General features: G+C 36.9%; 2 protein-coding genes across 2 annotated transcripts; both read left to right on the forward strand.

The window, feature by feature from the left end:
- Positions 1–219: 219 nt before the first annotated feature.
- BGAL1 (beta galactosidase 1) lies at positions 220–7,705 on the forward strand. The gene is made up of 19 exons (XM_088517408.1): positions 220–537; positions 729–824; positions 929–1,041; positions 1,135–1,201; positions 1,316–1,408; positions 1,558–1,701; positions 2,249–2,337; positions 2,500–2,605; positions 2,700–2,787; positions 3,625–3,743; positions 3,834–3,998; positions 4,367–4,545; positions 4,673–4,782; positions 5,015–5,124; positions 5,269–5,379; positions 5,460–5,570; positions 5,965–6,170; positions 6,253–6,589; positions 7,121–7,705. Exons 1-19 carry the CDS (start codon positions 361–363, stop codon positions 7,229–7,231), a joined length of 2,532 nt encoding a protein of 843 aa, XP_088373534.1. The 5' UTR covers positions 220–360; the 3' UTR covers positions 7,232–7,705.
- Positions 7,706–10,625: 2,920 nt separating this feature from the next.
- On the forward strand, positions 10,626–16,125 carry LOC132186091 (CA-responsive protein). Its single transcript, XM_059599894.2, has 6 exons — positions 10,626–11,652; positions 14,651–14,703; positions 15,099–15,186; positions 15,270–15,368; positions 15,716–15,843; positions 15,933–16,125. The coding sequence occupies exons 1-6, from the start codon at positions 10,987–10,989 to the stop codon at positions 15,961–15,963; spliced, it is 1,065 nt and encodes a 354-aa protein (XP_059455877.2). The 5' UTR covers positions 10,626–10,986; the 3' UTR covers positions 15,964–16,125.
- Positions 16,126–16,827: the final 702 nt, after the last annotated feature.

Genomic DNA, 16,827 nt, shown 5'->3' on the forward strand with positions numbered 1-16,827 from the left:
CCGCTTCAAAGCACCACCATTTTGCAAAGTTGCGAACTTAATTAACAGCAAAAAAAATCCCACGCATACGCATTGCTGTGTGATGCGCTTGATTTTTATTTATATATTTTTTTCTTGTTTGGCAGGAGTAAGTAGCAGTGGGAAACCTACACACTCATTTTCTCTCACTTTCTCTTTCTCTCACAGTTTTCCTCTGGAAAAAGGCAAAGGAAGAGAAAGACATAAACCAGCTGGTTTGGTTTCCTTGTCTTTCTCTCTCTATCTCTAATAAAAGAAGCTTAGAATAAAGTGCCAAGAGAAAGAAGGAATAACAAAAAGGCCATTGCTTTGTGAAGCTTAACCAAGGAGGGTTGCTTATTCATGGCCACCATGGGCTTGAAGGTTGTAATGTGGAATGTGATAGTGGCGGTTTTGATTGGTTTATGGGTTGGCTCTGCTGAAGCCTCTGTATCCTATGACTCTAAGGCTATCGTCATTAATGGGCAGAGAAGGATTCTCGTTTCTGGATCCATTCACTATCCAAGAAGCACCCCTGAGGTACTGCTCCAAATGTGCCTGCTGGGTCTCTTAGATTTTCTGTTTTTCTCTGTTTTTGTTGATTTTCTTCAACTGGGGTACCTCTAAAATTTCCAGCTTTTTTCATTTTTTCACTTTTTCTAAAAAAAATTTGTTTAGCTTTTTTTGGCTTTAGTTTTGATTTTAAATTGAGTCTTTTTGGGTTTTTGCAGATGTGGCCAGATCTTATTCAGAAGGCCAAGGAAGGAGGTTTGGATGTGATTCAGACTTACGTTTTCTGGAATGGGCACGAGCCTTCACCTGGCCAAGTAATGGATAATGGCAGCTATTTTCTCTTTTTTTGGTACTTAATTTTGTGTATGGAATTGCATATTTGATAATTTTGACTGATAGTTCTTATATTTTTTTGTAGTATTACTTTGAGGGGAACTATAATCTGGTTAAATTTATCAAGCTGGTGAAGCAAGCTGGCCTTTATGTTCATCTCAGGATCGGTCCTTATGTTTGTGCTGAGTGGAACTTTGGGTAATACTATAGTTCATCTGATTTCTAAGTACAGAAATATCTCAATTTACTGTAAAGTTTTGAAATTAAACAGAAGTTTCTTTTTCTTTTCAGGGGATTCCCTGTTTGGCTGAAGTACATTCCAGGTATCGATTTTAGAACAAACAATGGACCTTTCAAGGTAACTTCTGATTCTTAAATTTGAAATCCCCTAATGTATCTCTTTTTCTTTCTTCTGTCACTGACGTGATTCATTTCATTTACTAAATTTGATTTTTAATTTGCTATTATGAAGTTTCAAATGCAAAAATTCACAAACAAGATCGTCAATATGATGAAAGCTGAAAGGTTGTTTGAGTCTCAAGGTGGTCCAATAATTCTATCCCAGGTTGGCATAAGATTCCATTCCAGTCTTTCCCTTAATCCAATAAACTGCTTAAATTATTTCTATTTGAGTTTAAGTCATAATTTCTGATCTGCATTATTTAATACTATGAGGTATTGAACTAAGCATGTTTTTCTGCAAATATTGGGCAGATTGAAAATGAATATGGACCCATGGAGTATGAACTTGGCGCACCGGGTCAAGCTTACACCAAATGGGCAGCCCAAATGGCTGTAGGGCTTGGTACCGGTGTCCCGTGGGTCATGTGCAAGCAAGATGATGCCCCTGATCCTATTGTAAGTGTGGCAAAGCTTTCTTTCCTTTTAGTATTATCTTCTTACCTTTTCGTAGCATGTTGATGGTTTTTCCATGTTATGTTCCCCTCTTGCTTAGTGGGTTTGCTACTTTTAACAGTGTGTTGTCCCCATGTTGTTCATGGACGAAATGAATAATTATTCCTCATTGCACATGGCTCAGCTTTGCTCTTTCTCTATCCTTGTTGTGACTGTTGTCATTACTTAATTCCCTTCGGTGTTTGCGTTTTCTTAATGATAGAATACTTGTACCCTTTGCTGCGACTGTTGTCTTATTGACTATTCACATGCATGCACTTTTTGACTTCCATAGTGGTGCAGATAAAGACCACTTGTACCCTTTCCTAGCTTGGAGAAGCTAAATATATACTTTGGTACTCATAACACAATGGGTGTGAGTCATGTATATTTGGTTGACTTCTTGGATGTTGGAACCACTTGTATCTCTGCTTTGTGTTCTGCTGGTTTATCCATTCCTTCATTATTCATTTCTGTTTATCTTTCTAATTTCTATCACAAATCCAAACAGATTAACACTTGCAATGGTTTCTACTGCGACTACTTCTCTCCTAACAAGGCTTATAAACCCAAGATGTGGACAGAAGCCTGGACTGGCTGGTAAATTTGCTGATTGTAGCTTGAACCATGCATCGTGTCCTTTCTTACTCTGTTGAATAGTGAACTTCAAATTATTCTACCTCTGATCAAGAACTAAGGTTATAAAATGCTATAGGGTGTTTTCTGGCTGCTTATCCTTTCTTTTCTCTGTCATGTGTACAGGTTTACAGAGTTTGGAGGTCCAGTTCCTTATCGACCAGCTGAAGACTTAGCATTTTCAGTTGCAAGGTTTATCCAGAAGGGGGGATCCTTCATTAACTATTATATGGTAACTCTAACTCTGTTTTTATGGAGTGGATCCAATATCCTGAATAATTCAACTGACTGAACTGGGCTTTATTTGTTTGTTTTCATGTTTCCAGTATCATGGGGGAACAAATTTTGGCCGAACTGCTGGTGGTCCTTTTATTGCTACTAGTTATGATTATGATGCTCCTCTTGATGAATATGGTATGGTATGCACAAAGGAACTAGCATCGCAGAACTTTCGTTTGTGTAATTTGAGTAGAGTTGAACCATAAGTACATAACTGTTTAAAATTGTTCGCATCATTTTTTTTTTTATTGATAAAATTGTTTGCATTCATATTAAGTAGCTTATAGTCTAGTTTCTTTCTACTTAAATCAGTTTTCAAGCTGTCACCTGCCACCATAAGCCAAATCATGGTGGAATCTGGTGCTCTCACGTCATAAAGCAAGGCATTGGTTCTGTTTTTGGTAATTTTTTCAAGTGAAAGAGTGACTATATCTGTCTATATTACGTGGTGTGTTTTGTAATGGCAATATCTTATGATGATCTTATTGACCATGTAAAAGCTGAACCCTTAATTTGATAGGTGACAGAACATAACCGGTAGGCAAATGATTGACCATTCTTTGATGGTTGCACCACATATCTAATAAACAACTGATTGACAAAGATGACTGCAACTGGTCTAGTTATAGTTTTTCTCTTAAGCTTTTGGTCATGGAGACAATTTCATTTTGCGAAGATTGTTATAGCTCAAAATGTTACTATTGTGTGACTGAAAAGATTTTGGATGGAACATACCCCCATCATCTGGCAGGTGCTTTCTATGTCAAATGATCAAATTTGTGGTCATTTTAATCATGCGTGTATTTTCTTTTACTATTTAACAATTTTTCCACCCAAGTAAAAAAGAAAAACATGACAAATTCCCACCTATGCTTTCTTTAGCATATTTTTCCCCCTAAAACTAGAATTGGACCATTAATTTTCATTAGTTCTGCATGAATTTGAAGAATTGATGTTTCTTTTCCTGTGCAGGACTTTTGAGACAGCCTAAATGGGGTCATTTGAAAGATTTGCATCGAGCAATAAAGCTATGTGAACCGGCTTTAGTATCTTCAGATCCCACTGTGACACCGCTTGGAAATTATCAAGAGGTTAAACTAATTTCAGATTTCTAGGAATCCTCAATCCAACTTTAAATTTCCTTGCAGCTAAAACTTACAAATTTTGTTATTGTTTTACAGGCTCATGTATTCAAGTCCAAGTCTGGAGCTTGCGCTGCATTCCTCGCAAATTACAACCCAAGATCTTTTGCAAAAGTGGCTTTTGGTAATTTGCATTACAACCTGCCTCCTTGGTCCGTCAGCATTCTTCCAGACTGCAAGAACACTGTATACAATACTGCCAGGGTGAGAATAAAGACTTTGATAGTTGAATCTCTCTCTCTCTCTCTCTCTCTCTCTCTCTCTCATTTCATTAGGCATGGTTGTCTGGTTTGATTTTTATCCAAATGTATGCAGGCTGCTTTGACAAAATATTTTTGATATACAACAAAGAGTGCAAACGTTACTTCTACCAAATATGCTATAATTTCTATGAGTCCATTTTATAGAAATATTGAAGCATAGATTCATACTTTCACATGATGATGTTTAGAATCTAAATGTTCTGCGGTTTTCAACTTCTATTTACTAATCTTCCTCAAAAAAAGAAGTAAACAGGATTTTCCCATAGGAGAAACACAATTTTGACATTCTATACCAAAATACCTGTGCAGGTTGGTGCCCAAAGTGCACAGATGAAGATGCCTCGTGTCCCTGTTCATGGAGGATTCTCTTGGCAGGCATACAACGAAGAGACAGCATCTTATGATGAGAGGTCATTCACAACGGTCGGATTGCTGGAGCAGATAAATACAACAAGAGATGCCTCTGACTATTTGTGGTACTCAACAGAGTGAGTGTCTCAAAACTATGCAGAGTCTCATTTTTTTCAATCTTTTGTGCATTTTTTAACAATCTCAAAATTTCATATACAATTTGGGGTTTCCAAATTTTTTATATTTATTTTTTCTCCTCCCCAGTGTTAAGATTGAGGCCAATGAGGAATTTTTGAGGAGTGGAAAATATCCTTTTCTTACGGTCCTGTCTGCTGGCCATGCTTTGCATGTTTTCATCAATGGTCAACTATCAGGTAGGCAGCATATTGCCAATTTCAGGACTTTTTTGACCAACTTCTATGGATTGTAACTTCAAGTGGCAGCGGGAATGAGTCAAATAATTTTATTTCATAACATAAATTGCTAGTTCTTGTATGTAGTCTGATCATTTTCTATTTTTTCAAACACAACTTTAACCAATGGTGCTTGTTTACAGCTTGATTACTTGATGTTCGCCACTCTTATTAAGTTGCTTTTTTTTATCAGGAACTGCGTATGGAAGTTTGGAATTCCCAAAACTAACATTTAGTAAGAGTGTGAAACTGAGAGCTGGTATTAACAAAATCTCCCTTCTAAGCATTGCTGTTGGTCTCCCGGTTCGTCCTCTCTCTCTCTCTCTCTCTTATGCGCGTGTGCATACACCAACACACATGCAAGCACACATCTGATTTTATAACAATTTCCGTGGCATTTTCGATCTAATTATATTATTCTTTCTGCTGTCTGTGGTTTGAGTTCAGAATGTTGGTCCACATTTTGAGACATGGAATGCTGGTGTTCTTGGCCCAATTACATTAAATGGTCTCAATGAAGGAAGGAGAGACTTGTCATGGCAGAAGTGGTCTTACAAGGTTTGTCTTCAAACATTCATTCATATGGTCTTCTTTCCTTGACATTCTATAGATTCATTTGATTGCATCTTCCCCATCAGATTGGTCTTAAAGGAGAAGCCCTGAGTCTTCATTCGCTTAGTGGAAGTTCCTCAGTTGAGTGGGTTGAGCGGTCTTTAGTGGCCCAAAGGCAGCCTCTGACATGGTACAAAGTGAGTATCTCAAACATCAACTAAAGCCTCTTATCATTCTCTGCGATTGCCAAACAAATGTATGTGAATTTTGTAAGGTGTTGCTTAAGGGTTTCATCAAAATATATTCAATGTGGTAATGTTGTTATTCTTGATGTGGAAATTTCTCAAATCTTGGTTTTAGTTCTTAAACAAAAACATACGTTCTGGTTGTGATTTAAGCCAGGTGTGAGTTACAGCTTTCTAAATATGTTTTCTTGAAAAAAAAAAAAGAAAAAAAAAATTAAGATAAGGATCTATTCGCGAATATATATCCAGACATGTTTTCATGCAATAAGAATATGCATCCAACCACACCCTTTCAAGTGGCATCTTGCTGCTAAGGTTATAATTGAATCCTTCTATCATGTTTCAGACTACGTTCAGCGCCCCAGCTGGAAATGCCCCATTGGCTTTGGATATGAGCAGCATGGGTAAAGGTCAAGTGTGGATAAATGGACAGAGTCTTGGTCGCTACTGGCCTGCTTACAAAGCATCTGGTACTTGTGGTGAATGTAATTATGCTGGAACATACAGTGAAAAGAAATGCTTAAGTAAATGTGGGGAGGCTTCCCAAAGATGGTAAGAGAAACACTCATTGCTTTAGAGCTTTCTATGCAGGCAAGGAATTATTTGCAAACTGACAAGTAGCTAATAATTTCAGGTATCATGTTCCTCGTTCGTGGCTAAACCCGACAGGGAATTTGCTGGTTGTTTTCGAAGAATGGGGCGGAGACCCAAATGGGATCTTTTTGGTTAGAAGGGAAATAGATAGCGTATGCGCTGATATCTACGAATGGCAGCCAACCCTCATGAATTGGCAGATGCAAGCCTCCGGTAAAGTCGATAAGCCACTGAGACCTAAAGCTCATTTATGGTGCGGCCCTGGGCAGAAAATATCATCAATTAAGTTCGCCAGCTTTGGAACGCCAGAAGGGGTTTGTGGAAGCTTCCGGGAGGGAAGCTGTCATGCCCACAAATCATATGACGCATTCCAAAGGGTATATTACAATCTTGCATTACTTATACAATCTATATTTGCAGTTGGAAAACTGATTAGCTTATCAGTAACTTAGCCTTGAAATACCCTTTTGGGTTTATCAAGTTTGAGAGAAAGGCTTCTCAGCTCTTGTTGTCAAATTCAAATGCCTCATTTTACTGAGTTTTTCCTGGCCTCTGGATGATCCATTGCTAATCCAAGACAGCATGCCAAATTATGTCCTCATGCCCTCTTCAGGAAAAGAAAATGTCATACATGCTATAATGGATGCACACTTCTAGTTCTATGTGTGATGCGTGGGCAATGCTCCAACTTGGCTGAGTTATTAGGCATAACTTTCGAAAATGCTCATCATTTAAATCATCTAAAAGTGGTGAATCTGTAGGCTAACTGAACTTTTTGCCTCTGCTCATTTTATATGCTTTCCTACCTGGCTCTTTTACTTTTGTCCTTTTTCCCATCCTGGATGAAGATTTAACATTTTTCTTTTTCTGGTCAAGGATGAATATTAAACAATTGCTTCTTCTTGCAGAGTTGTGTTGGGCTGAACTCCTGCTCAGTAACTGTAGCACCTGAAATTTTTGGAGGAGATCCATGTCCAAATGTCATGAAGAAACTCTCTGTTGAAGCTGTTTGTAGCTAAAGTGAAATGCAATGAAGCTCCCGGATTGATTCTTAGAAGACTCCAATACATCATTTTCAGTTTATCTATTTTTGGGTAAATTATCTACACATCCAGCTCATCATGACCATTCATTTTGGCTTTTCCAGGGTGAAAGTTGTACAAATATACAACACGCCATCTGGTCGAAAGCCTATACAGATTGTGAAAATGATTGTGGATAAGCTATATGTATGTACTAGCCGTTGTTTTGATTGGTGGCCTGCAAGTTATATGAAGGTAGAAGAGAGGGTTGGTCAATGCACATTGAGATGACACTAATCGAGTCCATGTGCAAATTTTTAGATTTAGAATTTGGAAGCCTCTGGTTCCAGTAATGTTGTATTTTATTTTCCCTGTAACTTCCTGGAAAGCAATTGTTTCATTGGTTTCTCTATTGTAAGAAAGGTTTCAAAAGAAATAATGTTATGAAGCTCATCAAACTGTCTTGTGTCCTGTTGGAAAACCTCGATCTGGTTCTCTCACATTCATTTGTGACGGTATCTACTTGTTTCTGCATGCATTGAATTCACACCAATATCTGCAGCCCTAAGTTTCCTCCAAGTTTGAGAAAATTGATGATGCTTGTGGGCTTTGATTTGGTGTATAGGCAACTTACTTGTGATGTCCATCTACTGACTCTCCTGCTCAATCTTTGTTAGGTTTTAGTGTTTGCAAATTCAGTGTTAAAATTGTTGGTTTGGGTTGTTAAACTTTAGATATGGTTTAGGGTTGAGTTGGTACACAATAGAGTTCAAGAAAAGCTGGAAACTAATGTTGGATTGGTTGCATGATTTTGAATCAAAGTGATGAAGCATTTTAATTCAACTTCTAGAGAGAGCAATTTAATTCAACTTCTAGAGAGAGCTTTGTTCGCAAGCGGTTCGATTGCCACATTATAAGTAAGTGAAACCTTAAAGTTGGATTGATTCAACTTAAATTTGGATAGATCGAATCGGCTAGAATTAATTGTTAGCTGACTTAACTTTAAGAGGCATGCCATATATCATTCCTTAACTTTCTCTTATCTTTCAACTTCTTAAAATTATCATTAGATCTGCCACCACATGGGTCTCACAAATTCAATAATGTTTTTGAAAAGTGAAAGGATGAGAGAACAAAGGATTGGAGGACGAAATGAATCATTTTTCTAACTTTAAAATCTCAGTTTTTTCCTGAAAAATGCTAGAGCATTTTCTCCTATCCTTAGTGGATCTAATGGTTGATTTTTCCAAAAAAAGTATGGAAAATGATGAGAGAAGGATAGGAGTAGATGGTCTAGCATTTTTTTTTTTTTTTTGGGGGGCCTAGATAAGCATAGTGACCCACAATTTTTAAATCCTTATATGAGTACGAATTAGGTTCCTATTAAATGTGCAACTCTATTACAGTTAGAATTTTGTGATGGGTAGACTCTATATGGTTTTCTTTATATAGGCTAGGCCTCCTCATTTCCGTACACACAAAACCCTATTCTCTTCAGTAGGAGAATTTTGACTTGTCATTGCCACTTTAGAGGGGAGAAGGAAGGGAAGACTTGCTGCTAGCAATAAATATTGTTTGCACATCTTATTCAAATCAAAAGCAAGCTTGAACAAATATGACTAGTCCCTCAAGGTATGCCTAAATTGTTTTTTTTTTGCTACTAATTTTAATATATATTTATGTTCTAACAATAAGAACTAATTGCAAAGGGTAACTTAATCGGCTGTGAGTCACGTTTCATGAAGCAGAGATCACTAGTTCGAATTCCTCTTTCCCATTCTCTTGTGTGAACATGTCAAAAAAAAAAAAAAAAAAAAAATTGCAATTGGTATTATAATTCCTTTGGAAAATATAAACATAAGGCACATAAAGAGCTCTCAAGCCAAAATTGGTACTTCTTCAAGATGATTTGCCGAAGTGAAAAGTCTAGATCTGTTGGTGCTACACAGTCAACGCAATGAAGGATACTCCATTGGGTTGGGCCTAGCAAGGCTGGTTTAACCCAAGCTCAGAAGAAAAGTCAAATCATTTAGGTCAGGATCCCAAATTAACATAGACCAGCATATGGGCCAATGGGGGCCCATGAGTCCATGACCCATTTAATTTGACTCGTAAATAAAAAATTCTAATTCCGTCTATTTTAGCATTTGTTTTGGGACACAAATTTCCTTTGGACCGGTTTGAAGAAAATTTTCTTCAACCTTCTCTAATAAGTAATAAGTGTCATTCAACATTTTTGGATTTCTAAAAAATTAATGTGGGTTCATAGATGAGTGAAATGACAATAAATAACTCTTAAAATATTAAAGAAAACATATGAGAGATGACACTTGACACTTATTAGACTAGGTTGAAAGAAATTTTCTCCAAACTAATTTAAAGAAAATTTTTGTCGTTTATTTTGTTGGTTGTGGTCAATCGAGAATTATATGGGATAAGAGGCGGCTTATGAAGGGTCCACAAATTCACAATGATAAGGTTGAAAGCAAAGGAGGAGGAGGAGATGGCGTATGCGTAAAGTAGTAGGGGATTAAGGAGGTTTTGAATGGTAAACAAAAGAAGTTGTTGGTGGGGCATAACTTGTTGCTCACTACATGCAGTTTGACCTAATTCTTCTTCTTCTTCTTCTTCTTAGTCTTATTCTTCCTAGGATTAAAGGTTTAGGAAACTCATTCCTCATTGACTGATGAGACCAATGCTGTCGTGTTCTTGAAAGCGTCAACACACTATTTTATGACACCATTCAACCCTCAATATTAATACCTTATTATTCATCAAAAAAAAAAAAAAAAAAACCTATTATAATTGCATCCCCAAACTCAATATAATGATATATGTTAAGGGTCAATTTTTTTTTTTTTTTTTCATATTTAGTTCATTTCATCTTATAAATAAACTATTATATTTGTAGATTTATGTGGATCCAGTGGTGAATCCCACAAATTTAATGGTTAATTTATTAAATTTGTAAGAGAATATCGACCAAATATAAGAAAATATGACCCTAACATTTATTTGAGGACATGAATTTCTTCCAAACTAGTATGGTGTCTATAAATATTTAAAACGCACATTAAATTTTTAAACTAACTTAAACTACCGTTTTAAATGTTTATAGACACTTTACACTATTTTAAATGGGTTAAAAAATATTTCTAGAAGGAAATTTCTATCCTTTATATCCAATATAATTACTTGTTCAAAAGCTTAAATCATGAAACTTTGGAGCTATGTGTGCATGGGAGAGTAAAAACAGAAAAATACTTTAGATATTTACAGGTGAGATTTTAACCATTTTAAGAGGCTATTGCCAAATATATATATATATATATATATATAAAGGATTTATTGTACAGCTTTCCCATTGAAGTGTGTACCTTTTGTGTCATCATTGTATGTTGGCAATATTTGAGCTTTTCCCACATGACTCCATAAATTACTTTCTCTATGTATAAATCGGCTGGGGCTAGGGGTCATGAATTTGAACAAAAAACCACTCACGTTGGCAAGTTTTGACCTTTTTGTTCATTTCACGCAGCACACGGTTGTGAATCAGTCGGTTATCCATTCAAAGAACCACCGTCATAGTAGCCCCAATCTTTAACTTTTTCACACGCACAAACATAATATCAAACATATAACCTTCAAAGCAGCGTCCTAGGCCTAACTAGGAACAGAGAATTTCCAATTCCACACGCAAGTCCTCTCTCTCTCTCTCTCACTCTTTCTCTCTGCGTGAATGACGCGCTGCAATGGCGGCTATACTGTCATTCATGTCCAATTCTGAGCATAAGTTTCCGTTTCTCATGGACAATCACTCACAAATACAGGAAGCAATGTTCTACTTTTGCTTCTTGGTCTTCTTCTTCACCACCTTTCTCTTCGTTTTCCTTTACTCTACGTACAGAAGATTGAAAACTGCTAAGCAAAAGCAAGAAGAGGAACACACCCAGAAGCCAATTCAGAGTGACCCGTCGAGATTGGAGCGTTCTTCGGTTTCGGTTGAAACTGTGGGTAAAACCCATGAAACCAGTGAAAAGGACCCGACCCATTTGGCCCATTCGCTGCTTTTGGAGGTCTTGCCCTCTGATTCCCAAAAATGGGAGTGTTTGTTTGATGAAGGAAAGAGTTGTGACCCGGATTCAAACGGGTCGGGTTTGGACAGGGAGGGGCTGGGGTCGGGTGGGGATCAGAGGGTGAAGAAGAAGAAGAAGAGGGCCAAGAAGAAGAAGTTGAATTTGCAAGCTGAAGAGGGGCGCGGGGAGAGAGAAATTTCGGGTACGGGTTCTCGGGCCATGCAGGATTTGGTATGCCTCTACCCGTTTACATCGTCTAGTAGTGCTATGCAGAGGAGGATCAAGCAGCAGTATGAGGAGCTTGTGAAGTGCAACGAGACCAAGCGACTGACAATGGCCCAGGTTTTCTATTTTCTAATATTTTTAAAAATTTTTACCTTTTTTATTCTTTGTTGAATATATTGCTGTTTGTCAACTTAAAAATTTGTTTTCTTTTATATTTTGTTGTTGTATACAATAACTGTGGAATTTTAAAGCGTAGTGAATGCTTTTTATACGTCCAATAATGGGTTGGTGGTGGTTTATGTATTGGTCTGCTCTGCCAATGTTAAAAGAAGGCTCTAGCTGAGAAATGCTAGCCAGGTTTCTTTGTTTGTGTTGGTGTGTGTATGTGTGCGCGCGTGGGGGGGGGGGGGGGGGGGGGGGGTGTTGGTGTTGGGGGATTTATTTGAAATGGTCTAAATAACATGGCCAGTTTTTGGAGTGAGTTGATCGGATGAGATAAACCTTTCAATTAGATAGGTTATCAACGCAGCTAGAGCCTAGAGACATTGTTCAATCAAATAAAGAGGAGTTTTAGTCTCGTACTGCGGGGGAAGTACATAGGAGGCCTTACAATGTATTGTTGGAAATGGTGTATGACCTCTAGAGCAGGTGCAGAATGGGATGGGAGATACATGTTTTGGATGAGATGATATCAAGATCTTGTTTTGTCAGATTTATAAATTGTATATGGTGGGTCTGTGAATTTAAGAGGATCCTGGGAGACATCTTTCTATCAATGGAGAGAATCTATCTCATTGCTGCTCATACCAGCAGTTGCAGATACCACCCAAAGAAGTTGCAATTTCCTTTTTTCTTCTATTTCTTTTTCCTTTTCCTTTCGTTCTTTATTTTTCTTTTTTCTCTTTGTAGGCCCAGTGAGACCTCTTAAAGAAAGCTTTCAACAGGAAATGTTTTGTAGACTATGTTAACTTTATATGTGGTTTATGTCCTCTCTCTCTTCCTCAAGGAAACATTCTCATTTCTTCTGTAGCTTCATTTGGATTTTTTGTCCTTTTGTCCTTTTTATTTTTTATTTTTTATTTTTTTTATTTTTATTATTATTTTTTTTAAATAAAGGTTAAACAGTAAATCTGAGGCAAATATCTTATGCCAGGGTGGCTTATTCAATAATAAGTGTTTTTAAAGCTTTGTATGCCTTACGCCTTGACACCTGGATCAAGGAGAACTAATGAAGGATTTTTAAGGCTGACTCAAGCCTGAGGTAGAAATCAGTGTACAACTGCCTTGTGCCCAGCCTCATGGTTTAGATTCTTGATCATAATTCAATGAGAACTCAGGTTCTTCCCAGGGAACTGGTACTTATGGCTGCTGGTATCTACTTATGCATGCAGTCCATGTATACTTCAAAAGTTTGTATAGATGCTCTGTTGCACACAAGAATCACTAGGTGTACAAATTCGAGCTATGAGATCAAAAATTCTAAATATTTATGGCTTCAATAAATTTTTTGTGGAATTTAAGTGCTTAAAACAAATTTAGCATATGCATTTTGATGCTTTTGCAGTTTTTTTTTAAAAAAAAAACTATTGCTTTACTCTTAGTAGAAGTGTTGGTATGTGCTTGAGATGCATTGTTGGCCACTTACTGAGAGCTTAAGATTTGGGAATTGATGCTTCAAGCCTCAAGGACATTTCTTGAAGCAAAAAGCGAAAGACTTCAACAACATGGTGTGAGTTTATTAGTTCTTGAGGTTTCAGTTCAATTGCTAGGAAAAACCATTTATTGCAATTTCATTTTTCTGTGTGTGATGCGCTCATTTGGCTCAAGGTTTGTTTGGTCGGCATGTAAAGTGGGGAGGGGTGTTTAGTGTGTGCTTGATACTCACTGTTGACCCTCTTCTTGACTACTTAAAGCTGATGGTTTCCTACAAGAAGAATGGGTTTGCTTTGCGCGTAGCATAAGGCATTCTTTCTTGTCTCACATATTGAGATCCTGTCATTGGATCACAATATGAAGGGGTTTTTTTTTCTCCTGTCTCGTAATTGCAAGTGAGGATGAACTGAAAGTCAATGTTTGAGTCCATGGAAGCAATGCTATGAGAAAGTCTTAAGCTTGTATATCTCAGTGTAAGAATATATTGTCAGGAAAGCTTATATAAAGATGTTATCAATCAGAGACAAAATTTAAGAGACTAATGAAGAGACATATTACATAGATTAAATTCATGATGATATTTGAAATAGGAAATGTAATATAAGTGAAGCGATGTTTGAGGTCAATGCTTTGCATTTCCTTTCCCTCTTTTGGATATGTAAGATATGTGGCAAGTGTTCTATTCTTATTGTTCTAATGCTTGTTTGTATAAGTAATTCAATCTCATTAATAGCGCAGAGGGGCACAACCCTACTACACAAAGTATATAAAAAAAGCCCCCTAATACGGAGAAAAAGAAGAAAAAAAAATTCAGAAGCTCGGAAAAATTAGAAAATGGTAGACTATTGAATGCTGCTATCCATGTGTAAAGGGATTTGAATAGAATATTTTTCAGCTCTAACACCAAAGTCTCTTAATCTTCAAAACTCCTTGTATTCCGCACTCTCCAAATACACTACATTAAACACAAAGAAATCAGCCTCCAAACTTCCAAAACATTACTTCCCATCTGTCATCCCCCCCCTTTTTGCGCATATAACACCAGCCTACCACAATGATGTTCCTCTTTCTCAAATAATCCAAAGTCAACATTTTTCCTAAGGCTATTGTCTACACAAAGAACGCCACTCTCAAAAGAACTTCACTCTTTAAATACTTTTCCAAGGAAAATGGGAACTTAAAGGATTGGATAACACATGGGTAGGACTTTACTTCAAACTTTCTCCTTTGAAAGGGAGAACTTCTCATTATACAGATGTATATATAGGATGCAGATGTATATATAAGATGTCATCTCCACAGAATTTGATTTATAAAGATTAACCCCATGCACTTTCTGATTCACAGTGCATGAAACTTATGAGACACATTTTCGTTTTCTAATTGAATGAATGACTGATTATTGATTTGAACACACAAGCCTCTGCAATGTCATAATTTGCTTTGTATTCTCCTATTGCAGGTTGGAGAGTTTGATAATTGCTTGATTAAGGCTATAAATGAGCTACAGCGGAAGTATGTTCTAAATTATTTTGATGAAATTAAGTTTGTCTTTTATGTTTGTTTTCTTTTCGTTTTCCCTCTGTTAATGTTGCTGGTTAGGAATCATTGTTGCAGAATTGTCCTAGAACATTGTAACTTATTTTTTAAGCATATTTGACCTGAACTATTTCAGTATTTGCAAGTTACTAATGATTGTAGTAAGTATTGTGAATAGTTTCTGGATTGATTACATAATGACAACATATGATCCTTAAGTTCTTATTTGACCCCAAAAACTTTGTTGTTTTTCTAGGTTTTTTCCAAATATGAATTTGTCATAAGATCCGACTACTATGATTTCTGAAGTACTCCTTGAACAATTGAATCTCTCTTTCTCAAACATTTCTGTGTTCCTTTTTCTATGACAGGGCTGATGGCATCCAACGCAAGTTCACTATAAAAAAGGCTCTACTGTTCAAGGCAGACAGATCTTCATTTGACCGCCTTCGTCAACAGGTTGGTTTTTTTTTGGTTGTTGTAGTGATCTTATCATCTATCTTAGTCACCTCCATAAGTGGATCAATACATTGATGTTTCAGATATACAAGCTAGAATTAGAAAAACAGAGACTAGAAGAGGATGCATTTGTTTATAACTTGCTTCAACAACAGCTTAAACTCTTTCCGGCATACAAGAAGGTATAATTCAAACCTTTTTTTTTTTCAATGATACTTGATTCTAGGCCTTAAGTAGGTAGTTTTGATCTGGGACATCCTTCCTAGTTACCTTGGAAGCTGCTTACAGAAGTTGATCGTGTAGACCAGTAATAATTAATGAAGTTTTTCTCCTTAATACTACCCTTTTTTCCTGCCAAATTTTCAAATTCTTCACCCAAGTCTCTTTTAAACAAGATAATAAATTGCCAAAATGTCCTCTCTCGTCCCTTCACTTCTATCCAACAAGATGGAATCTGTAATGTCTCTTACTGCACCCTGTCTGATAGGATATGCTGATGAGTCTGATCTTTCTCTCTCTCTCATATCAGATGCTTGAATTTAGTGCTTCTATGGAGTTGAAGGCCAAATCTGGTGAGCTGATGAACAATACGGATACCGAGTTTTCTGACATTTCGTTCGAAGAGTTATTAGCGCAAGAAAAGAAGGATTCATTTTGGTATGCTCAATTTTGTAGGATCTCAGTTTCTTTCTTTCTTTCTTTTTTGGGCTCTGCTTATATAACCACATCTTCCATTTCATGTTCAGGCAAAGAAAATCAAGATCTTGCTCAGGCTGATGTCGATATCTGTTTTGCTAACTGTACTCATGAGTTTCAGTTCAGTTGTATGTATATCCAATGCCCAAGCCATGCACTGTAACAGGAACCTTTTTAGCAGCCTGTGCTTATTTGGCTGTTGTTTTGATCAGGATTATATATGTTCAACTTTTATTTCTAGGATTTTCCTGTGGAAACTAGTCAATCTTATGCATTTTCCAGGGAAAGAACACTTACCCTCTTAATCAACTGCCCTAGTTTTAATGGAATAATGGTAGAAATCACATTTTTATCCCACAAGTGTCTCACGATACTATAGTGGTAGTCTCAATCAATCCTTGAAATTTTTTTAAAAAAACTAATTCAAGAGTTGACCGATATTGCCACGTCAACATTGTGGAATAAAAATATAGTTATTGTGACGTCCCACATTGCCTGGGCATGGAAAAAATAATGTCTTTACATGGAATATATTTTCTCTAAATGGTATGAGACCTTTTGGGGGTAAACCTAATAATAAAACCGTGCGGGCTTGGCCCAAAGCGGACAATATTATATCACTTGGAGCGGGGGTGTTACAGTTATAGTATTACTCTTTTGTAATGTCTCCCAATTTTTCAATTTGTTTAATGTACCATATCAATCTACTACTCAATTTGCAATGCTCTTTCTCCTTCGGCCAAATGAGGATTGCCGACCACTTCCATTTGGCCATTTGGGGTGCCCAGGCCACTCCTATGGCCCGCCCATTCATTGCCCCCAAACCCTTTAGATTGAGATAAGTGTGAGACAAATTGAAGTTGGCATTGAGAAGTAATGTACAGTGTTCTTTAAAAGTTGCGGATACCAGAGTTTTTTAGAAGTTGTGGATTTCATCTGGTACGT

The sequence above is a fragment of the Corylus avellana genome, chromosome 6, assembly GCF_965113065.1.
Source record: "Corylus avellana chromosome 6, dhCorAvel1.hap1.2, whole genome shotgun sequence".
Taxonomy (NCBI): domain Eukaryota; kingdom Viridiplantae; phylum Streptophyta; class Magnoliopsida; order Fagales; family Betulaceae; genus Corylus; species Corylus avellana.